The sequence below is a fragment of the Psammomys obesus genome, unplaced genomic scaffold (genome assembly GCF_907164565.1).
Source record: "Psammomys obesus unplaced genomic scaffold, mPsaObe1.curated_primary_1811, whole genome shotgun sequence".
In the NCBI taxonomy this organism is placed as follows: domain Eukaryota; kingdom Metazoa; phylum Chordata; class Mammalia; order Rodentia; family Muridae; genus Psammomys; species Psammomys obesus.
The window spans coordinates 7041248-7063958 of NW_026590405.1; the positions used below are offsets into that span (position 1 = coordinate 7041248).

General features: G+C 55.8%; 6 protein-coding genes across 7 annotated transcripts in view; 3 read left to right on the forward strand and 3 right to left on the reverse strand.

Moving 5' to 3' along the window:
* The window catches only part of Rgl2 (ral guanine nucleotide dissociation stimulator like 2), a 7620-nt gene extending 4140 nt beyond the window's left edge, over positions 1–3480 (forward strand). For both annotated transcript variants that reach the window (XM_055607096.1, XM_055607095.1), the window contains 7 exons: positions 1071–1103; positions 1223–1344; positions 1451–1546; positions 1631–1742; positions 1823–2116; positions 2666–2780; positions 2862–3480. In XM_055607096.1, coding sequence (XP_055463071.1) covers positions 1071–1103; positions 1223–1344; positions 1451–1546; positions 1631–1742; positions 1823–2116; positions 2666–2780; positions 2862–3073 — 984 coding nt within the window. In that variant the 3' untranslated portion in view covers positions 3074–3480. The remainder of the gene's footprint in view (positions 1–1070; positions 1104–1222; positions 1345–1450; positions 1547–1630; positions 1743–1822; positions 2117–2665; positions 2781–2861) is intronic.
* An 814-nt stretch (positions 3481–4294) lies between these two features.
* Pfdn6 (prefoldin subunit 6) lies at positions 4295–6068 on the reverse strand. Its single transcript, XM_055606956.1, has 4 exons — positions 5467–6068; positions 5188–5258; positions 4985–5109; positions 4295–4491 (listed from the first exon to the last, which is right to left on the reverse strand). Exons 1-4 carry the CDS (start codon positions 5528–5530, stop codon positions 4362–4364), a joined length of 390 nt encoding a protein of 129 aa, XP_055462931.1. The 5' UTR covers positions 5531–6068; the 3' UTR covers positions 4295–4361.
* Positions 6053–14816, forward strand: Wdr46 (WD repeat domain 46). Its single transcript, XM_055606953.1, has 15 exons — positions 6053–6185; positions 6265–6471; positions 6588–6668; positions 6798–6910; positions 7018–7105; positions 7187–7248; positions 8708–8812; positions 8916–9066; positions 9144–9279; positions 9662–9761; positions 13328–13641; positions 13778–13872; positions 13970–14065; positions 14308–14421; positions 14518–14816. Exons 1-15 carry the CDS (start codon positions 6117–6119, stop codon positions 14617–14619), a joined length of 1833 nt encoding a protein of 610 aa, XP_055462928.1. The 5' UTR covers positions 6053–6116; the 3' UTR covers positions 14620–14816.
* A 272-nt stretch (positions 14817–15088) lies between these two features.
* On the reverse strand, positions 15089–17035 carry B3galt4 (beta-1,3-galactosyltransferase 4). Its single transcript, XM_055606954.1, has 2 exons — positions 16811–17035; positions 15089–16452 (listed from the first exon to the last, which is right to left on the reverse strand). The coding sequence occupies exons 1-2, from the start codon at positions 16819–16821 to the stop codon at positions 15321–15323; spliced, it is 1143 nt and encodes a 380-aa protein (XP_055462929.1). The 5' UTR covers positions 16822–17035; the 3' UTR covers positions 15089–15320.
* Positions 17036–17230: 195 nt separating this feature from the next.
* Positions 17231–20320, reverse strand: Rps18 (ribosomal protein S18). The gene is made up of 5 exons (XM_055606955.1): positions 20258–20320; positions 19714–19812; positions 17634–17822; positions 17448–17539; positions 17231–17347 (listed from the first exon to the last, which is right to left on the reverse strand). Exons 1-5 carry the CDS (start codon positions 20258–20260, stop codon positions 17272–17274), a joined length of 459 nt encoding a protein of 152 aa, XP_055462930.1. The 5' UTR covers positions 20261–20320; the 3' UTR covers positions 17231–17271.
* Positions 20321–20500: 180 nt separating this feature from the next.
* The window catches only part of Vps52 (VPS52 subunit of GARP complex), a 9273-nt gene continuing 7062 nt past the window's right edge, over positions 20501–22711 (forward strand). The window contains exons 1-4 of the mRNA XM_055607191.1: positions 20501–20819; positions 21554–21638; positions 22276–22328; positions 22472–22547. Coding sequence (XP_055463166.1) covers positions 20730–20819; positions 21554–21638; positions 22276–22328; positions 22472–22547 — 304 coding nt within the window. The 5' untranslated portion in view covers positions 20501–20729. The remainder of the gene's footprint in view (positions 20820–21553; positions 21639–22275; positions 22329–22471; positions 22548–22711) is intronic.

Below are 22711 nucleotides of genomic sequence, written 5' to 3' on the forward strand. Positions count from 1 at the left end.
GAGTTGGAGGTAGGTGGTGTGTGTGTGTGTGTGTGTGTGTGTGTGTGTGTGTGTGTGTGTGGTCTGCCCTGGATGGCTTGACAAGAGCCCCTCAGGGTCAGGCAGACGCCCTCCACAGAAAGGCTGCAGGCAGAGGAAGTGGGGTGCAGTCTCTGGAGCCAGGGCCTGCTACCAAGGCAAGTAGCTGAATCTCTACTTTAGTGTATGTCCGACTGCATGTGTGTACGTGAGCCTGTATATGCGTATCAGAGCTATATGTCAAGTGCTTAGAGCGTTCTTGAAACATGGGCAGATACAGTTTACCAAATATACAAATCCTGAGTAGCTGGTGGTGGTGTGAGGTTCTCCCTACCATGTTCAAAATCCTGGGTTCCATCCCCAGCGCTGCCAACAAAACAAAACGCTGAGGTTTCCCGAAAGTCCCTTGTTCCACCGTGAGCCCCATTTCCTCATCTTGAAGCATGGTGCTCTCTGCCTTAGACAACAGTTTAAAGTGCCAGGTGTTGCTGGGTATCCCTGGAACCCAGCATTGTGCTCAGGATGCAGGAGCAGCTGCTCTCTCTGACTTAGAGGCCAGCCTGCTCTACACTGTTTCTCTATTTGTGTTTTTTGTTTTGGATTTTTGAGACAGGGTTTCTCTGTATAGTAGCCGTGGCTGTCCTGGACTCACTCTGTAGACCAGGCTGGCCTCAAACTCAGAGATCCGCCTGTCTCTGCCTCCAGGTCTATTTGTTTCTTAAGATTTATTTTGCCCAGCATAGTGGCACATGCCTTTAACCCTAGCACACAGGTACACTGTATTATACTTAGGATGTAGAGGCAGGTGTAGCTGTATGACTTGAAAGCTAGCCTGATCTACATGGTGAGTTCTAGGCCAGCCCAGGCTACACAGTGAGACCCCGTCTCGAAAATAAACAAGGATCAAATGAAGAGCAAGAGTTTGGGTCTGAGATGAGATGAGAGTGGAGAGGAGAGAGGAATGCCGGGCCCTGAGTGGCTTGTGCTGCTTGGGGGAGGGGTTCTTACTGGCACCCAACACACACTTTCCTCCCGTTCCCACCGCCCTGCAGAACGGCTACATCAATTTTGACAAGCGGAGGAAGGTGAGAGGACTATGGGGCTGGAGGTTGGCTTTCCCTGTCTGTGCTGCAGGAAGGGGAAGAGGGAGGCAAAGCCAGGGGCCCTGGGGTTTGGCTCCTGCAGCTTGAGGGCTCCTTCCTAGGAGTTTGCTGTCCTTTCGGAGCTGCTGCGCCTCCAGAACGAATGCCGTGGCTATGACCTCCGACCCGACCCTGATATCCAACAATGGCTCCGGGGCCTCCAACCATTAACCGAAGCTCAGAGGTGACCGGCTGGGTGGTTGGGTTCTAGGATTCTGGCTTGGGGGTGGGTGTGTGTTTGTGTGTGTTGGTGGCAGGTCCTGACCTCTGCCCATGGCCATCCTGTCCAGTCACCGAGTGTCCTGTGAAGTGGAGCCGCCTGGCACCAGTGACTCCCCTGCTCCAAGGATGCTTCGGCCAACACTGGTCATCTCACAGTGGACAGAGTGAGGGCACTATTGCTGGCTGGGAGCTGGTCTCATGGGGACTTGCCACTGTCCCTGTCGCTGTCTAATCCCCTGCCTCTACAGAGTTCTGGGCTCTGTCGGAGGCCCCACCCCTCTTGTGTCCTGGGACCGGCCCAGTGTTGGGGGAGATGAGGTGCCTGCAGCTCCTGCTCCTCTGCTGACTCGGCTTGCCCAGGTGAGTCTGGTCAGGCCTCTGAGCACACGGCGACTTCTCCCTTTTGCTCCCTCCCTTCATGACCTCCCGTTTGCCCCTAGCACATGAAGTGGCCGTCTGTCTCATCTCTGGACTCTGCCCTGGAAAGCAGCTCCTCTCTGCGCAGTCCTGCTGACCCCGGCCACCTCTCTCCTCCAGCCTCCTCCCCCAGGCCTTCTCGAGGTCACCGCCGCTCAGCCTCCTGTGGCTCTCCACTGAGTGGGGCCACAGGAGAGGGGCCCTCTAAGAGTCCTGGCTATGGGGGAGGGTCGCCTGGGCCAGGGTCCTCTGATTGCCGAATTATCCGAGTCCAGATGGAGCTGGGGGAAGATGGCAGCGTCTACAAGAGCATCTTGGTGAGGGAGCCTGGGGCGGGGCAGGGCGGGAAGGACCTTACCTTAGTAGACAGCAGTGTCGTCTTGGGTTTGTGCAGTCAGAGGACTGACTCACTTGCAGCTTCTGCAGGCTCAGAGCAGTTGTTTGTGGCAATGGTAACTGCATTTGCAGGCCGCACCCTGAGTTGTCGGGAGCTGTATTACACTTTCAGAGCCAACAGTTTTCGCTCAGGGAAGCAGCCTGGTGGCACTGGGCACCATGTGGGCTGCCTTATGGGGCACTGCAGCTGCTATATTGGGTTTCTTGTTTATTTTAAAGCATTGGACACAGGTGACCTTTTTGGCCGAGTCAGAAGGATGGGAAACAGGCCATCATTTTTTTTTCCCCCCCCCCCCCCCCCCGAGACAAGGTTTTTCTTTGTAGCTCTGGCTGTCCTGGAACTTACTCTGTAGACCAGGCTGGCCTCAAACTCAGAGATCTGCCTGCCTCTGCCTCCTACGTGCTGGGATAAAAGGCATATGTTAGCACTGTCTGGCTTATTCATAGTTCTTTTGGTCTCTTTCTGTAAGGTGACAAGCCAGGACAAGGCTCCAAGTGTCATTAGCCGCGTCCTTAAGAAAAACAATCGTGATTCTGCTGTGGCTTCAGAGTTTGAGCTGGTCCAGCTGCTCCCTGGGGAGCGAGGTGAGCAGCCTGGAGGGAGCGCCCTTATGCCTGGCGCTTGTGGGAGGAATGAACGCTTGACACCCACCTCTGAACCCACAGAGCTCACCATCCCACACTCAGCTAATGTCTTCTATGCCATGGACGGCGCATCTCATGATTTCCTCCTGCGGCAGCGCAGAAGGCCCTCTGCTGCCACACCAGGCTCCCACAGCGGCCCCTCTGCCTCGGGAACTCCCCCAAGTGAGGGAGGAGGGGGCTCCTTTCCCAGGATCAAGGCCACAGGGAGGAAGATTGCACGGGCACTGTTCTGAGGATGAAGCCCCATCAGTTTACAGAAGTCATAGCACTTATACCAGGTGTGAGCAGCCATCACTGCGGTCACATCAGACCAGAAACCCTGAACAGGCCAGCCACCCTGGGACAGTGAAGTCACTTGTTTACCAAACCACTGCGAAAGCCAGCCCCGTGGGACTGGTGATTATACCCAAGTTGGATACCTGCATCTCACTTCCGCATCTGGGAACGTGGCACAGGTTTGTGCTGGGAACAGTGCTAGCTCCAGCCACATGCTAGCCTGTGACAGGCCAAGGAAAGGCCTAGAGGCTTGGAGCCCAGGCAGAGGCCAGTGACAAGACGTTCTGTCGGGAGCCCCTTGTCCAGATCTGGGGGTTCTTGTCACGGTGACAACACTAAGATAATAAACCAAAACACTGCCTGAGTTGTGCTGCCCTCCTTCAGTGCACAGGCCTGGGTGCTGGGACTGCGGAGTGTTGGAAGCAGGAGGCACACAATGAGGGCAGTGATTCTCCTCCCACAAGATGCCTGGTATAGCTCAGAGGTGACCTGCTTGGTGGGACACGCCAGGCCCTGTGTGCCCCTTGCATCTGAGAGCAGGATACGGGTCAAAGGTAACCCTGTGACCCCTTCACTCCTGACGCCTTTATAGACTCTTGTTTCTCTTGTCAAAGACCCTGAGAATCAGGGGCCCCTGAATTACAGTGATTACTGTGGACTTACCTCAAGGCAGACTCAAAAGAAATAACTTAAGACAAAGAAAGAACAAGTTTGTGGGTGTTCTGGAAGGAATTTCAGTTAAAAGTCAGTTAAAAGTTACATTCAAACCCATTCTAAGAAGACAGAGGTGAAAACAAGCTAAGGATCTAGGGACAACACTCATGGTGAGTGACATCATATCCTGGGCTCAGTTTGGAGAGCGGAATTCTACAGCAACATGCTGCATCGTCTACCCTGTGTCCCAGGGTAATGCCGACCAACATGACCGAAGCTAAAGGGTTGTATGTGCAGGCAAGAAACAACTTGAGGCAGCTCAGACTTCAGTTTCAAAAGTGTAGGCCTATAGGCAACACCCTGAGTCCAGTTCTCAGCAACAGGAAAACAAAACAAAACACCAGAATACTGCCACAGAGAGATTCCAGTTACAAGGATCTCAGAGGTGTCAAGTACTAGGAAGGGCCAGGAAAGGGAAATGGAAACAATGTGAGGAAACACTGACTAGGAAGTAGGGTTGGTTTTGTATACATTTTATTGGCTCAGGGTTAGCCTCATCCCTCCCTCCCCTCCCCTCCCCCTCCCATGGGGTCAGGCCTTCCCAGGAGCCCCTGCCTTTGCTGCCTGGGCCCGCTGGAACTCCTGCTGCAGCTGAGCAAGGGTTTCCCTCTGTTGCTCTGACTGCCGCTCAAGGTCCCGAAGCTGCGATTCATAGCGCTTGCTGAGGAGGGAAAGGGGAGACAAGCGGAAAGGAGAAATCAGTGGGGGTTCACTGGTTCGGGACAGAGGGAGACTGGTGGAAAATTTGAGGTGTGTGGGAAAGAACTTCGGGGAGGGCCCTAAGGGCAGGAAAGGCTGGTGAGAGGGACCAGTGGGTAGGGCTGCTGTCCTGCAAGCCCAACAGCTGATCTCAGAGTTCCACAGGCTGTCCTCTATGTGCCCCCACCAAATGTAATCCAAGAAGAATGGCCGCAAGTGGTGGGACTCGCCTGTGATCCCATCCCTTGGGAGGCAGAGGCAGGCACATCTATGACTGAGGCCAGCCTGGTCTACAGAGCGAGTTCCAGGCCGGCCAGAACTTCGTGCTGACCTTGACCCAGGGAAGAGGCAATGAAAAGAGGGCTTGGGAAATGGATGAGCAGGGGCTTGCTTTGGAGAACTACCCAGCACGGGCTCAACACCTGCGCACTGCAGACGGCAGCTGCAGCACTTACATTTCCGCTGTGATATAGTCCAGCCTCTTCCCCACCGTGGCCCGAGCCTCTCCCAGCTCCTGCCTGACAAGTACCGGTCCCAGAAGCTTAAACACCACGTTGGAGCCATCCAGCAAGGCCAGTTCCTGAAGAGGGGATGGGGTGGTGTGTGAGAGAACTGTGCCCACTAGAGCCCCTCTCTGCCCCCAGCGTCCCAGCCTCACCTCCTTCACGATATTATTTTCCGTTAGCTGTGCCTCAAGCTTCTGCCTCCCGGACATGGACTTACTCAAGTCTGGAGTGGCGAGAGGAAACACAGGATTAGAAACATCAAACGGGCCAAGCCCCGCTCAATCCCGAGACTGGCTGTGGGGAAGAGAGCGAGGATAGTAAGGCAAGGGGCAGCTGGCTGCACACGGGGCCCCCGAGGGGGCGCGACGCCTCCCCACGGTGTGCTCGAGTTGCAGTGGAGGGGCAGGGCCACAGCAACTCCGCTCCCTCACCCTTCTGCAGCTGTTGGTATTTCTCCACTTCTCCCTGCAGCTTCTTTTGGATCAGCTCAGCCATGGTGAAGGTGAAAGCCTCCCGGGCGGGCTCGCTGGGTGTCGCGCTGGAGGGCGCCTGAGCTCCCCTTTCTGGCCCTGCCGAAGGGCAGCACTTTCTACCGGCGGCTCGTCCAGGCACCGCGGCCTGTCCTCGTCCGGAACAGCCACTCCCTAGGACCCAGAGAGCGAGAAGACCACCCGCCCAAGTCCTCCAAGCCAAACCCCAACCTCTTCACGTTCTACCCTGTGTATCAACGAACCCGGAAGTAAACAAGGCATGCTGGGAAAAAGACGGCGCCGGAAGCTGCATCGACACACGCCGGGACGTGTAGTTCTGACCTGTGTGTGAGATTCTGGAAAATAAGACTCGTCGTTACCGAGATTTGGGGCCCAGACTTAACTTATAATCATCACTTGGTCCGAAGCTGCCCCTTGGGCGAGCCTACCCGGCTCAGAGAACCGTGCCCTCAGTCAAGATGGCGCCAGAGGCTTCAGAGCCCCGTACAGCGCTGATTGGACGAAGGCCGCGGGACGACCGGAAGTTTCCTAGAGGGCCGTGGGACCGCCGGAAGGGAGTTCCACACGTGGATTGTGGTTTGGTCATCGAGATGGAGACAGCCCCAAAGTCGGTTAGGGGCGTCCCGCCCGGGAAAAACAAACCTCAGGCCAAGAGGAAGGTAGCGGCTCTGGTGGGAGGCGGCGGCCGCTGGGCTCGGGCTGGGACTGCGAGTGCGAGGCCCTCTCCTGTGTCCCTAGAAACCGCGGCGCTACTGGGAGGAGGAGAGCGCCCCGCCCGCTGCCGGTGCCTCCCCGGGGCCGCCTGGGAAGAAGGCGAGGACGCGGGAGCCGCGACCCCAGAGGTCCAGGAGCGTGCACCTCGCCAGGGCGGCTCGGTCCTCCAAGAAGCCCCAGATCGCGAGGAACGCCTCCGACCGGAAGAAGCCGCGGAGGACCCTGTCGGGGGTGAGCCCGGGTTGAGCCGGGGTTGACGGGGGCCAGCGCAGGGCGCCCCGCGCAGTGGAGAGTGCCGGGAACCCGGACGATCGGAATCTGCCTCTTGCCTCCCTGCGCCGCTCCAGGCCCAGGACCCGTTCCCAGGATCCGCCCCCGCCCCCGTGGAGGTGGCCCGGAAGTTCTGTCGCATTGACAAGTCCGGAAAGGTGAGGGCCAGCGGGGCTGTGGGAGGGACTGCAGAAGGCAGAGTGCACGGATGAGGTGGTGGGTGGTGGCTCCCCCTCGGACCCCGCCAACGCACTCCGGCTCTGCCAACCCTGCCGGCGATGTCATAGCTCCCACATCCGAAGCCTAAAACCCGAAGCAAACTTGAGAAGGCTGAAGCGCAGGAGGAAGAGGCGAGCGTGAGAGCTGCCCGCGCTGAGCTGCTGCTTCCTGAGGACCCTGGGTGAGCGGACCCCGACCTGGGCTTTCCCTGCCATCTTTCTGGGACGTTGTTTTTGCATTTTTACTCCATGCTGGCAGCGCAACACCATCGTCCTGACTGCCTTTCAGGTTTCTGGAAGGAGAAGATGGGGAAGACACAGCAAAAATACTGCAGACAGACATTGTGGAGGCCGTGGACATTGCAAGTGCTGCCAAGGTGAGCCTGAGGAGGAAGAGGGGCCCGGGAGGCCACTTGGGCGAGTTCATTCTTTCATGATCATCTTCCACCCTTTCTCAGCACTTTGACCTGAATCTGAGGCAGTTTGGACCCTACAGACTGAACTACTCTCGAACCGGGAGGTAAGGCTGCTGCGTTCCAGTGGCTCTCTTCTCTTAAAAAAGGACTTGTCTTAGCACACGCCTGTGATCTCAGTATTTGGGAGGCAGAGTCAGGTGGATCTCCGTGAATTCCAGGCCAGCCTGGTCTACAAGTTGAGTCCAGGACAGCCAGGGCTACACAGAGAAACCCTGTCTCAAGAAAAAAAAGGACTTCTTATGTATTTACTTGTTTGTGTGCACAGCTGGAGGCCAGGTGAGAACTGGGGCTTGTGCTTTTTTAACCTGGAAGCCAGCAAACCCTCTGTGATCATCCTGTCTTCCTTTCCCTCCAGGCAGGGGTCATAGGCATGCGCAGGACACAGGTTGCTATGTGTGTGCGTTCCTAGCTCTGCTCTGTCTCTCTGCATTGCCCCACTTCCATAGTCCCCCGCCCCCTTTCTGAGGAAGAAGGGTGAATTTTGGTCCATAGTTCCTGGGAGGTAGTCTGTTGTGGTAGAGGGATCATCACAGCAGGAGCTGTAGGAAGCTAGAGAAGGAACCCATGACCTTGTCTGTGCCCGCAAAGTACACGCATGACTACTGAGCTACACCTCCCGTCAGCCCCTCCACTTCCAGTGACTTGTGTGTGTGTGTGTGTGTGTGTGTTCCTTCGTGTGTTGACATCTCTGTACCTGGGTGTGTGTGCACATGATTACCAGAGGTCAGTGTGGCATCCTGCTTAGCGTGTTGGCGCATGCCCATGACACTGTGTGTGTGGGGGGTTCACTCAAGGATCAACTGAGTGGAGTCATTTTCTCTCTCTGCTGTTATGTGGGTTCTGGAGTTCAAACTCAGGTCACCAGGCTTGTAAGCAAGTACTTTTAGCCACTGAGCCTCTGTGCTGAACCTACACTTTTACCTTTTAACGTTTCTAAGTTTTTGTTTAGTATTTTATGTGCACAAGTGTTTTGCCTGCACGTATGTCTGAGCATCACGTGAGCCTGGTGCCCAGGGAAGCCGGAAGAGGGTGCTGGATCCCCAGGCATTGGAGTTACCAATGGCTGTGAGTAGACATGTGGTTGCTGGGAGCCGAACCCAGGCTTCCCACAAGAGCGGCAAGTGCTCTTCACGGGGGAGCCTTCTCTCCAGTCCGTGTTTCCGAGCAGGCTCCTCCCTGAACTGGTGTCCAGCAAGACCCGCCTGCCTCGGCCTCCCTGGCCCTGGGGTTCCATGTGTGCCAGGGACCCAGGCTCAGGCCATTAAGTCCTTACACAAGCACGGTTCTGACGGAGCCATCTGTCTAGCCCGTTTGGTGACTCTGAACTAAGTTTGGCTGTGTTTCCTCAGCTCCTGGAGCTGTGCCCTCCTCAGCTATGCAGCCAGTCTGGCTGCTGCTGGCCCTCTCGTCTGTCGAGGGCCTGGGATGGGGCTCCTGAATCATTCCAGTCAGGGTCAGCATGCTCCCTGCATTAACGCTCGGCCTTTGCTTCACCTCCGACAGACACCTGGCTTTAGGAGGCCGTCGGGGTCACGTGGCTGCCCTCGACTGGGTGACAAAGAAGCTCATGTGCGAGATCAACGTCATGGAGGCAGTGCGGGACATCCAGTCAGTGTTTCCTGTTTGGGTCGATGGGGTGGGCCTGCCCGTTCCCAACCGGATGATGCCCTGTGGGCCTGTCTCCCGTGAAACTCGTGTCCTTTCTGTGCAGCTTTCTCCATTCTGAGGCTCTGCTCGCCGTCGCTCAGAACCGTTGGCTTTACATCTACGACAACCAGGGCATTGAGCTCCACTGCATCCGCCGCTGTGACCGAGTCACTCGGCTTGAGTTTCTCCCCTTCCATTTCCTCCTGGCCACTGCCGTGAGTTGCAGAGGGCCCCGTGGCAGTGCTCGGGAGGACCTTTGTCCTGGACAGCTGGACATGTTGTTTTCTCTCAGTCAGAGACAGGGTTTCTGACCTACCTGGATGTGTCAGTGGGGAAGATTGTGACAGCTCTGAACGCGCGGGCTGGACGCCTCGGTGTCATGACTCAGAACCCCTACAATGCTGTTATCCATCTTGGACACAGCAACGGTCAGTTCTGGCTTTTCCTTTTTTTCTTTTTGAGACGGTCTGGTACCCATGTCAGACTTGCGACTCCAGCAGCTGTCCTGTCTCAGCTTCCCACATGGCAGATACCACAAGTGTATGCTGGCTGCTGTCCTGTTCCTCTTGGGCTTCTCTGGCCCTCTTCAAGTGCATTAGTCCATGTGCTGCTGGGGACTGAACGCAGGGCCTTGAGCGTAAGAGACCAGGGCTCCCCTGAGCCACACCCCAGCCACTCGTCCTTGGAGGTTCTCTCCGTCTTCATCTTGAGTCCCATCTTTCCTCCATTTAGTAACCTTAGGCTGAAAACAGCAACAGGAGACCTGGGTCAGGCTTGCATTAGTGATCCGGGTTCTTCCCTCACTTCCAGGCACTGTGTCCTTATGGAGTCCAGGTGTGAAGGAGCCACTGGCAAAGATTCTCTGCCACCGCGGTGGGGTGCGGGCTGTGGCAGTGGAGTCTACAGGCACGTAAGTCACTGGTTTGGTGATGCGGTGTTGGGCAGGGCTGGGCAGAAAGAGGTGGGCGGCAGCCACCTCTGAGGAACACAGACGGCTGCGTGTGTCCTCATCTTGCCACTGGCCAGCTGTGTAAAGTGGCTGTGTCATGTAGCCTCTGTGTGCCAGTTTCCTGGTCCTCAGAGCATCGTGGGGCTAGCTTGGTGCATGTCATGTCACTTCCAGGAGCACTTCCCATTGGTGCACTTGGTAATTTGTTACTTTGTGGTGGGTCTGTCACTTGGTGTGTCACTTTCCTCCTAAAGTGCCTTGTTTCCCGTTCCTTTTCTCAAATATTTGCCCAACCTGAACTCAACTCTGTAGCCACATTATATAGATTCAGGGATTCGAGCTAATGTCCTTAGTTCAGCTCAGAGCCTGACCTGGCAAAGATGCCCTGTGAGTGATGGATGGCAGGAACTGAAGAACACACCTGTCAGACTAGGCATGGGGAATGTTGATATTCCCTCAGGGACAGCAGACTCCCATCCAGCTACATCTGAATGTTGGTATTCCCTCAGGGACAGCAGGCTCCCATCCGGCTACATCTGAACTGGCCTCTTTGAGAATGACACAGTGTATCCTTACTAGGAACTGCCCAGATTCTGCGCAAGCTGACATTCCAAACTCACCCTTCCTCCATGTCCACGCAGTTTATGTGTGCAGTTGGGGAGTTGTCTCACTTTGTAATTCAAACTGGCCTGGAACATGTAGTAAGCCTCCTGCCTCAGCCTCCTCAGTGTTTGGATTATGGGATACGCAGTCTGCCACAGTGCCTTCCTTTTACAGTTTGAACCACACAGTTCCCAAGTTCTTCAAGAATCAGCCTGAGCAGCACCCTGTTAGCGTCCAGAGGAAGCACACAAACCACTCAGACACCATCTCAGTTGGATATGGATGATTTATTGAAGGCAGCACCCCAAGACTGACCATTTTCAGGGACACAGTGGACTCGGGAACCAGACTGTGACATTGTGTGTTTCTCAGTTAGCTTACAAAGGCAAAAACCACACTTAGCTCACATGGGGAGCTGGGGACAGTGGAACAGGGCAGCCACCTCTGAGTTTAGTTATTTTTGCTAACTAGACAAATCAGTTGTAGATCCTTTAATTTGATTGGTCCCAAGTGGAGTTTCTAGTTAGGGCCAGCTGCTCTTATGCTTGGGGAATTTCTGGGAGTAGCAAGGCCCCAGGTTCTGCTGAACATAAACATAGCTTTTGGTCAACTTGACCCTGCACAGAGAGCTTTTATATCAGCAACAAGCTGAGACGATGTGGCTGGTAGGCCTGAAGTAAGAATAGCCAGAAGGATCAGGGCTCAGTGTAATGGAAGTTTTGGTTTCTTTGTATGTATGTAAGTAAGCTTTTGTTTTAATCCCAGGTGTGGGATTTTAGTTCAGACATAGTTTGTCCACACCTGTTGACTGTCGCATGTGGAGCGAGGCTTTTGCTGGTGACGGCCTGCCCTGTGCTGCCGGGAGAGGACCGTGGTCTAGGACTCTGAGGGTATACACTGAGAGCTGAGAAAGAAGGTGCAGTGCTCTGTGGCATCGCTGTTGGTGCTGTTGGTGCACGGCTTATAACAGTGTAGCGGTTTGGAGCAGACAGACTGAGAGACGCTTCAGGGCCCAGCAGTGTGAAGGAGGCCCCTGGCTGTGTCTGTGGATGATGGAGATGGTACACAGCCCTAATAGAACCCCTTGACCCTAAACAGCCGGGTAACCTTTACCCCAACAGCCTCACTAACCTTCTGTCTCTCCTACTTAAGGTTGGGGTGGGGAGAAGGGAGGAGGAGGCCTAAACACCCCAAATAAAGTAGAGTTTTAAACAGACTGCTACAGCTCAACACACCCTTTAAGCCCAGCACCCGGGAGGCTGAAGCAGGAAGATGAAGGTTCAAAATTTGGTGGTTGTTGGTCACTCAACTGTCTCTAGCTGTCCTAGAACTCACTCTGCAGATCACGCTGACCTTGAATTCATAAAGATTCACCTGCCTCTGCCTCCAATGCTGGGATTAAAGGTGTGCACTGACATCTCCCCACCGTGGTAGTGGTAGTATCACTTTTGATCCAGCTTGTGACTACCCTTGAAGTCCTGCTTGCCTTTCCTTGTACCTCTGGGAGCCTGTGCTGTCTCCCCTGACCTGCATGATGCTGTTCTCAGAGGAATTTCCCACAAACCACTTACACCGTCTTACACGGATGATCAGGGATTTAACATAGAAATTTAACCTAGAAAAATCAGTAAACAAGAAGGTAGAAGAAGGAAAAGCCCAAAGTTACCAACTTGTAGAAGCTTTCAAAATGCTGAGATCACTCTGGCTGCCATCATTGTCCTTGTGGACAAGTGCTTTGCTTCTACCTTCTCCCATCTACGCCAGCTTGGCTCTGGAGAGCAGGAAAGCCTGTCTGAAGCCTTGTGCCTTTAGTGGCCACTAGGGCTGAATGTAGCTCACCCTGCCTGGGCCCCCAACTGTCCAGCCCAGGGCTTCATTACCTGGTCAGCACCGTAGTCGTGAACTGGATCCTGCTTAGCCCTGGTTCTCAGGTGACAGGTGAAGCCATCTCTTCCCCAAGGCTTTCTGGAAGCCTGCACTAGGATTGCATTGACTTAGCTCCTGGAGACTGAAATGCTTCCTATAAGATGCTTCCGCACGCAGTGGGGCTAACGGACTGGAACTTAACTGCCGGATCCCATAGTCGCATGTTATCACCGTTAACTCCCTCTCAGCCTCTGAAGAAAGCAGCTTACCGTAGGGAATTTGGTTCAACATGGGGTAGCTCTGTGCTGTCTGTGTGCTACTTTCTAGGAGTGTCTTCTTAGGAAACATGGTCTTCACACATCACATCACCGGCAAAGAGATGCTGGGCTAATGAGCTGTGGGGCAGACTTCAGGACACCCGCATAGTTCTTTTGCTCTTATTCCCAGCAACCCTGAAGACAGACTTCTGCTGTCATGTCTGTCCATAGCTGGTCTGCTACCACAGCCTGGGCTCTCTTGCCAGGGAAGGCCTCCCTAATCTCTAGGTGCTTGGACCCTTTGCCTGGCCCTGCTGCCTATCTGAGGTAGAACACATGCTTAGGGACAGAAGGACATGTGTTCTGCAGATCTGTGACTTGGGGGCAGGCACTAGATAGCGGTGGGCAGGAGAAAGGGGTGGCTAGCGCAGCGGTCCAGTAGGCATGCGGTCCTGACTTCAGTGCTCCCGCCAAACCACAACAAACCCCCAAAGAAACAGGTCTGACTTGATGTTCCCTCACCCAGATCTCCCTGGCCTTGAAAACAAATGGGTGTACACCCTCAATCTCAGTTTTTGGAAGAAGAGTCAGGTTGCTCTGGAGTTTAGGACGCCATAGTGAGACTCTCAGAACAGACAGATGAGAAGCAACAAATAAATGGAAGCAGTGAGGTGTGTGGGGTGCAGCGTTTAGTGTAGAGAGAGTCACTCTTTCCATCACGTCCAGATTACACACTTGGGACTTTGCCACAGGCTCCAGTCAGTCCCCACTGGAGACTGATTGGTCCATTTCCCCACACAGGTACATGGCCACCTCTGGTCTGGACCACCAGCTGAAGATCTTTGATTTGCGAGGGACATTCCAGCCCCTGAGTGCCCGGACCTTGCCCCAGGGAGCAGGGCATCTGGCCTTTTCCCAGCGGGGCCTGTTAGTTGCAGGAATGGGTGATGTGGTCAACATATGGACAGGCCAGGGCAAGGCCAGCCCACCCTCCCTGGAGCAGCCTTACCTCACCCACCGATTATCAGGCCACGTGCATGGACTCCAGTTCTGCCCCTTTGAAGATGTGTTGGGGGTGGGGCACAGTGGAGGAATCACCAGCATGCTGGTCCCCGGTGAGTGGGCCAGAGAACATGACATGATCATAAGTGTGCATGGGTTAGAGACAGCTGGGGAGGGGCAGTAGGCCTGCTCAGTCCAGAGTGGCAGGACTATACTCAGCTCCACGTTCCTCTCTCCCGTCTCCCTCAGGGGCTGCTGAGCCCAACTTTGATGGTTTGGAGAACAACCCGTACAGGAGCCGGAAGCAGCGCCAGGAATGGGAGGTGAAGGCTCTACTAGAAAAGGTGAGCTCTGCTGGGGCTTGAACCTCCCGGCTTCCGTCCCTTTCTCGTGTCACCTCCTTGTGGCTCCTTACTTATTCCTGTCCTGTGATACTTGCAGGTACCTGCAGAGCTCATCTGTTTGGACCCCCGAGCCCTGGCAAAGGTAGATGTGATCACTCTGGAGCAGCAAAAGAAGGAGCGGATAGAGAGACTGGTATGGAGCTGCCTTACTGCCCGGTCCTCCTCACTCCTGCCCTTACTGCCTAGTCCTCCTCACCCCTGCCTTACTGCCTGGTCCTCCTCACCCCTGTCTTACTGCCTGGCCTTCCTCACTCCTGCCTGAGCATCCAGTCCTCAACTCTGTGCCCCACCTCATTTTGAAGTGCAGCTCAAAATGTAGGTAGGAGCTGTCAGCTCACTAGGACTGCTGTTGACTTCCCTCCTGTCCCTTGTCAGGGCTATGACCCTGATGCCAAGGCTGCCTTCCAACCCAAGGCAAAGCAGAAGGGCAGAAGCTCCACAGCGAGCCTGGTAAAGAGGAAGAAGAAAGTCATGGACCAGGAGCACAGGGTGTGTAAGCGTGGGCTGTCAGGCTGCACCCTCCAGCCTTCTGTCAGCCAGCCTCTGCTCACTGTGCCCTGTGCTTCCTCCCCACCTTCTCCCCAGGATAAAGTCCGGCAGAGCCTTGAGCAGCAGCAGCAGCAGCAGCAAGAACTGGCCAAGCCTGCTAGAGCCCGTCCATCTGCACTGGATAGATTTGTACGATGAGCTGACAGCACTCTCCAAGATGACCCAGGGGCCATGGCTCAGTGGGCAAAGGCGCTTGAGATGTCAAACCTGAGTTCAGTCCAGGCAGCAGGGGAAACACAGAAGTTGTCTTTTACCCTTTCTGTGTATACAAAGACTAATGCACACTCAGGGCGGCGTGCAACACACACGCAGTGTAAATAAATGAAACACAAGGATCCCAGTTGTGTCTCAGCTGGGTGCCAGCAGCCAGCTCCTTGGGCGGCGCTGGGTATTAAGGGTTTTGACTTGTCTGGATCATCCTGTAGATCTGTTCTTCCCCTGTGTGTGGCTGTTCTAGACTCCGCTCACTGCCCTGCCTCTGTCCCCCCAACCCCACGGTTGCCTGGGCCTTTTACCCCAGAGTGGCTGCCCTCAGGTGGTCTCCCGCGGCACAGTGCGGGAGCCTGTGAGCTCTCCAGGTGTGGCCACCCTGATGAAGACGCTACAGTTGAGGTGGAGACGTTTATTGGGCTCTTATCAGCTGGTGGAGGACAGTTTTCCCCAGCCCCTCCTGTGCTCGTCCCTGGTGGACAGGCCCAAGGCTCCTATCTACCCTTGCCTGGTAGCAGTTTGAGGGTCTGCTGGGAGGAGATGGGTCACGGCAGGGAGGGGCAGCCTGTGCACCGGTTTTTGGGCAAAGGTCCCTGGAGTGTTGCCTCCCTTCCCATGACCCCAGGCTGTCAGCTGTTGAGCCAGGCTATGAACCGGCACCTCAGGATACCCAGGAACCCCTGGAGCCAGGAGCAGAAGGGCTCAGTCCTTTCCCCATCGAGTCCGCCTACCAGCTTCCAGATCTGCTGCATTTTCCACGGATCCACCATGTGCGATGTGAGCAGGAATTTGCCGTAACAGCACTGATCCAGGGGGTAGTGGGTAGCACCAGCCAACTTGACACAGTGTGTGGGGGCAAGGCCTGCTCGCCTTGCACTCACCCCCACAAACACATCCTCCAGAGGTAGAAGGGGCGCCCGGCTGGCCCCCTTCAGGATGAGCTGCACGGCGGAGGCGGACAGTACATAGCCCGTGCCAGAGGCGTAGGGCGGGTAGGGACCCCAGGCCTCAGGCCACAGCTCCTCTGACACGTGGTGCCGGGCCCCGGGTGTCCGAGTGGGGCTCACCATCCAGTGCACCCGGCCTAGATACAGAAGTGGCACGGCCTGGCCTTTGTGCGCCTCATGGACAACTGCGGTCTCTTCCTGGGGCTCCTTCCCCTTTTGCCAGTGCTCCGAAGGGCCCCCTCTCTGGATCAGCTCTGACACCAGCTCTGGGACGTTGACAAACACGTCATCGTCGGTCTTGAGGATGTAGCGGGCCATGGGACAGTATTTGTTCACCCAGTTCAGCCCACTGAGGGTCTTGAGGGTGAGGTTGCGGTAGGAATCCTGGAAGGAGGCCTGCAAGATATCCTCCTGAGCTGCTGACTCGGAGGCTAGGTCGGCAAAGTGCTGTCCAACAGGTTCTCCCAGGAGGAACAGGGTCCGCACCCTGAACCCCCGGGCCTCACGGACAGCGCCCCAAGATCCCCGAATGGCGTTCCTCTGGTTCACGTGCTCCGGGGCCGTGCACACTAGGATGAGCAGGAAGGGAGGGGGTCCCGGACCACCACAAGCCTCGGGGTTGGAAATCAAGAGGCGGGGCAGGGCCAGGGGAGGGCCCGGTGAGGCCGGGGCGGGCAGCAGGGATGCCAAGGACAAGCTCAGCAGTTCCTCCCCCAAGCCGGAGGGCCCAAACAGGGTCCAGATGATCACCAGCAGTAGGACCGCCAGGAGGAGGCGCCGGAAGAGGCTGAGCGGCATGGTGAGCCGCAGAGTCCTGTGGGGTGGGCAGAGCTGTTAGAGCGCTGGGAGGTGGGAGAGCGGCCCTAACCGGCCGCAGCAGAGACGTGATGGCCGGTGCCGGGCAGTGGGGGTGGGGCGGGGCTGGCGCATCGCGAGGTGTAGTCGCCATGCAGCCACAGTCCACAGCAGGCACCGGCGACCGCTGCCTTCTTCCCCTAGCTGCCGGCACGCCAAGCTCGGCTCCATCGCGCCCCTCCCCAACCGCCTTCCCATCATGCCACTGTAGGCCGGAAGCCGACCGGCAGCGCGTACCCGACACTTGGCCCAGCCCTTCTCACCAGAACCACCTTTCCCACGCAGGACCCCCAGAGCGGCGGCGCCTAGGAGCTCACCGGAGTGCCATCTGGCCGTGCAGCGCTCCTCACAACAGCTCTGCACTCCAACCCCGGGAGACACTGTAGCAACCTGGCCGTTCCCCCTGGAGGCCCCACCTCTGCCTAAACAGTGCTGGCTGTTCCCGCCCAGACGCAGTTGCACCAGAGGGTAGTTGAGTGGCAGTTACCATGAAGACAAGATGGGCGTGGTGGCGCCCGCCTTTCATCCCAGCACCCGGGGAGGCAGTGGCAGGTGAGTTTGAGGCTGGCCTCCCTCCTCCCCACAAAAAAACCCTTGGCGGGTAGATAATACCAGGATGGCTGGTCGCAGGACCGCGCTGCTTCCCAGCCCAACTCAGTGTGACACTGAGTCGGTGGGGGAAGACACTACACCCAGCCAGTTAGTAACCACCAGAAGAAAGACAGAGACCGAGGTCATAGGTTTATAAACTATTTATTAACAGCAAAGGCCCAGAGACTCATTTCTTCTTGGACACACCCACAGTACGGCCCCGGCGGCCGGTGGTCTTGGTGTGCTGACCTCGGACACGAAGGCTGCAGGAGGAAGACAAGTCACAGGTTACAAACCAGCAAAGGCTGAGCCAGGAAGCCCTGGGCCACGCGTGAGCAGGCAGGCGGAGCCCCGTCCACTCACCCCCAGAAGTGGCGCAGGCCCCTGTGGGCTCGAATCTTCTTGAGCCGTTCCAGGTCTTCACGCAGCTTGTTGTCTAGACCGTTGGCCAGAACCTGGATTTGGAGACAGGCGTCAGCCTCACTTACCTCCCGACTCGGTGCCCAGGTTTAAGGGACACCCCTGTACCCGGCCTATCCACACACACACCTGGCTGTACTTCCCATCCTTCACATCCTTCTGTCTGTTCAAGAACCAGTCTGGAATCTTGTACTGCCGAGGGTTCTGCATGATGGTGATCACCCGCTCCACCTCGTCTTCCGTGAGCTCTCCAGCCCTCTTGGTGAGGTCAATGTCTGCTTTCCTCAGCACCACATGGGCGTATCTGCGCCCCACACCCTGAGGCGAAGAGGTAGAGGCTGACACTAAACCTCTTTGTTTTCTTTTACTGAAAATAGGCTGGCTGTAATTACCTGTTATCCCAGCACTCAGGAGGACAACAGGACTGTTAGTTACCTGTGTGAGATCCTGTATTACTCAATCCCACCACTATAGACGGCTCTAGGGAACCCCGTAACTTCCCAGATCACTTTTCCAGACACACCAAGCATGGCTTTCAATCAGAAAGGAACGTTGTTGAGGACACACACCGGGCCAGTAACAGATTCAACACCACAAAAGTATCTTTCCTCAATGCCCAGCCTCTGGCTCTAAGCATTTAGTTTTTGCATGGTGACGCCCAACTGAAGGTGATAGCAAACTGCATTGGATGCAGTGTCCCCACATCAAGTGACCTTGTGCCTGACCCTCCCCTTGCAGAGACCATCGGCCACAGGCGATCAGGGTGGCCCCTAAATACAAAGACTATAATGAAGTGGGTCCTGCGGACCCCCTCACAGCAGTGTTCCCACCAACAGACGAGCAAAGCCAAGTATTTAGGCCCCAGAGGGGGTGTGACTCTGCCCCCAACCCGACTGCCAGAATTAAGTGGAAAAAAGTGTTGTAGAAGCTGGAGAAACCGCTGCTCTTCCAGCACCTGGGCTTGAGCCAAGAAGTCACAACTCCTACAACCGCCCCATAATGGTACTTTGTGCTTGTTCTTCTCACAGGCCGCTTGGCTGTCTCGGCTCAGAGCACTGAGCGTGTGCAATGCAGGCTGGTAGTGGTGGTAGAACAGCTCTGTGGTTCAACAGCCTAGGCTACACAGCGAGACCCCATTTCAATAAAACCGTGACACCACACCCAGACTGCTTTCTGACTTGTTAGCACTTACCCAGATTTGGAGGAACTGGGACCCCGACAGTACTCGGTGGCCTTCCAGGTTAAGGGCAGCTGGCATGTCTGTCCACCCCCTTCCTACATGCCTCCCAATAGTCAACACAGAAATCAGGCTGCAGAGATGGCTCAGTGGTTAAGAGCACTGTCTACTCTTCCAAATGGATCTGGGTTCAATTCCCAGCACCCATATGCCACCTTACAACTGTCTGTATCATCAATTCCAAGGGATCTGACACCTTCACACTAATGCACATAAAATAAAATGAATTAAAAAGAACACAGAAATCAAGGAGCCATGGCACAGAACCTCCAGTGTCCTTCACCCTTTCTCGGTCAGTTTGCACCACACCTCAAGCACACCCCTGGAAGTCACCCCCCCATCACCACCCCTTGAGTCAACAGGGTTCGTTTCTTAACCCTCAGGACCCAGGCTCTGTAGACACTGCAGTCCCCAACGAACACCGGCAAGAAGCCCACGCCTGAAAAGGCAGGTCACATGTGGTACCAGCAGCAGCCCACCCCGGCCTCTCAATCTCCCAGACCTGCATCCACTCTGCCCCCGCCTCCCCGCCCCAGCGACCTTCCACTGTCACTGTTTCCCAAAGGGCACAATCCCTTAAAATACAGCAAGCGCGAGAAGTCACAGATGGGACTTCACACCGGAGTCAAAGCCAAGTGTTGGCTTCTATTTCAACCAGAATAAACGCCACCGCAATGGCACCCCAGACCATCCCATCCCGGCAGTCCTAGCTAGCACTCGCATGGTAATAGCGCCCACCCAAGGCTTGCTGACTGCAGAGAACACCATAGGCTCGAGCTCACAAACCGACCTCTAGGAAAACCTCAGCAACGGTGGGCACGACCATGCCTCGCTTCCCCGGGCAAAAGGTTTTGGTCTAACATTGGATCATCTTCAGACTTTTACTACGTTAGGCGAGTTTGGTTGCTACTCCTTTGCAAGCCAGCAGGACTTGGGTCTCTTGCACTCTCTGGCCCCTGACAGCGCTTTTACCTTAATGGCAGTGATGGCAAAGGCTATTTTCCGCCGCCCATCGATGTTGGTGTTGAGTACTCGCAAAATGTGCTGGAACTTCTCGGGGATCACTAAAGACTGAGAGAACACGGGATTATCAGACACAGACCACGGAGGTCTCTGAGGCGCAGGGGGGCGACCCGGGGAGCAGGAGCCCCTCCTCCGCTAAGGTCTCACACAGCTCCTCGGGGCTCACCACACCGCCAAACGCTCAAGCGCGGGAAAGCGCACGCTTTGCCAAGGAGCGAACAGTGGCCGCGGCGCGAAGTGCGCGGAGCAGCGGAGGCGGGACGGGCCCACACACAGACACGCTCCCGACAACCTTCGTGTGTCCGGGGAGCGACCCTTCCTCGGGCCCCTGCTCCCCGGAATTCCACGTCTTGGCTTGCGCCCTCCCGGGCCGCTCTCCATCGCGTCAGGGAGAGTTGCAGGCCCGCGGGACAGGGCCCTCCGTGAGCCCCGACGGGAAACGCTCCCTGCCCCGGCTCCGATGTCGTCGGATCTCGGCGGACTCCGTTCTTACCATGGCGGCGGCACAAGCGGCGGCGTGAAGGCCTCCTGTGGAAGAGAGAGCGGAAGTGACGTATGGTCCTTATATACCTTCCGGGAGGAAGAGGCGGGCCTATCTAGGAGCAATGCTTCCGGAAACGGCTTCTCTTTCCTCGCCCCTCCCTGAGAGAGGAGTGGAACCGAGACGTTTGGATCGGGGGAGGGGGGGCTGTAACTTCCGGTTCGGTCGTCTTTGCGGTCGTAAGGTTCCTGTGCGTGCGAGCAGCGAAGGTTCCGGAGCGGGGCTGTGTTCGAGACGTCCATCTTCCCGTTTGCACTTGACCGAAGTAATCAAAGCCTAACAGGGGAGACTGGAGCCAGTCACTTTAGCTCAGATATCTGGGAACGTTTTTTTTTGCATCGTACAAGACATTCTGGGACTTGTGGTTTCGCTTCGGGAAACGGACTCAGAGACTGACAGCTGCCGGAAGTGAGGCTGCGGGGGAATGGCAGCCGCGGAGACCATGGCTGCTGCTGCCCGGGAGCTGGTGTTGCGGGCTGGGACCTCAGATATGGAGGAGGAGGAGGGCCCGCTGGTGAGAGCACGGGGCTGGTTGTCCTGCAGACAGTCGTCAGGCCGTCCCTCTCCCCTGGAAGGCGTAGGCTGGGTTCAGACACAGGGTCGGAGCCCTGCTGCTACGATTAAGGTTGACTGAGCCGTCGAAGGAACCAGAGTGGCCGAGGCTCACACTGTCAGCTTCCTATTCACGCTAGAAAAAAATATTGTTTTTAGTGGAAAAGAGAATATAGTATAAAGGATTAAGATCGTGGCCTCTGGAGCCTGACTGCCTGGGTCCCCCTTCCAGCCCCAGCTATGTTGGGTTTTCGGTGCCGTTGCTTCCCACACCTATAAAGTGGAGGCGTTATTAGGTCGTCGTTAGGATTAGCTGAATGAGTTGTGTGTCAGGGTGCACCCGGCACGCGAGTAAGCACTGTGTAAGCTGACAATTTTAGCATCTGAAACTCCGTAAGGGTGTGATGGTAGAACACCTGAGATAGCGGACACTGAGGTCCTGAAGTAAAAGGCGAGTCTGAATTTAATTCATTTGGACACCTCCAGCGCCTCCATTTATTGATACTGTGACGTATTTTCTTCTCAGTAGCCCACAGAAGTAGATTTGCGTGCCTCAGAAGCTTTGACCCACTTACTCAGGCCCTCTTGGAAAAGCACCCCTCGCCTACCTCACTTGCAGGATTAAGGATATCCGGTTTTATTTTGTTTCCAGCGTCTCCTTCTATATCCTACCTTCACTAATCTGTCCCTTTTCAGGGGGCTGGTTCTGGACTCCAAGAGCCCCTGCAGCTGGGAGAGTTGGATATTACCTCTGATGAATTCATCCTGGATGAAGTGGATGGTAAGTGGCGGCCAAAGTAGCCCCCTTTATCCTTTAGGAATGCGTAATGCGACCCCAGTAGATGACCACCCCCCCCCGGACCAACCCCTGCATGTTTTTTTTAAATGTAGGTGTAAAGTTTAATTTATGAATTGAGAAGGTTGAGCTTCTAATTGAAGCTCAGTAAGAGATGAAGAGTAGAGTAGAGGGGTTATAGCAACACACTGTAATATGACCGCCCCATCAGCCACTTTTTGCTCTCTGGGACTATTGTGAAAATTAAAAAGCCGTTATGGACATAACGGTGCAGCCAGCCAATCTGACAACTAAGACAGCTCCCGAGTGATTGGTGAGCTGCTGCCACACACGCCATACCCAGCAGAGACGATTCGTACCCAGGGCCGGGGTCCCTCAGTTTCTCAGGATGCCACATGCTTTAGCACTTACAAGTTCACGTTTTGGAACTTTCCATGTAATATTTCTGGTCTGTGGTTGACTGTACTACGAAGAACCGAAATAGCCGGACGCCAGACTGTGCAGGGCGACTGCTCCTGTAACGGGAGAGGATAGGGCTGGCTGAAAGGGGAGACTGGGATGCGGGTGCCCAGTGTGGGCAGAAGGGGTGTGCTGGTCCTCAATGACAGACTTCTGTTTCCAGTTCACATCCAGGCAAATCTGGAGGATGAGTTAGTGAAGGAAGCTCTCCGAACGGTGAGGCCCTCACTATGCTGATCTCCTACCCTTCCTTACTCTTGGTCTTTGGTCACCTTGCTGTGTCCCTCTAGCCCACACTGGGTCTGTCCTGGTGTCCGTCCACTGTGGCTCCTTCCCAGCTTCTCTCGTCCTTTCTCCAGGGTGTGGATCTTCGACACTACTCAAAGCAGGTGGAGCTGGAGCTGCAGCAGATCGAGCAGAAATCCATCCGAGACTGTATCCTCCAGCAGAGCGAAAAGGCGGGCTTATCAGCATGGGGTTTGGGAGGTGCGATGCGGGTAGCCCCGGTCGGGACTCTGTCGCTCTGGGGAGACCTGGGGGCTGCAGATCTGTGGAGCTCTGGGGAGCTCTGGGGAGACCTGGGGGCTGCAGATCTGGGG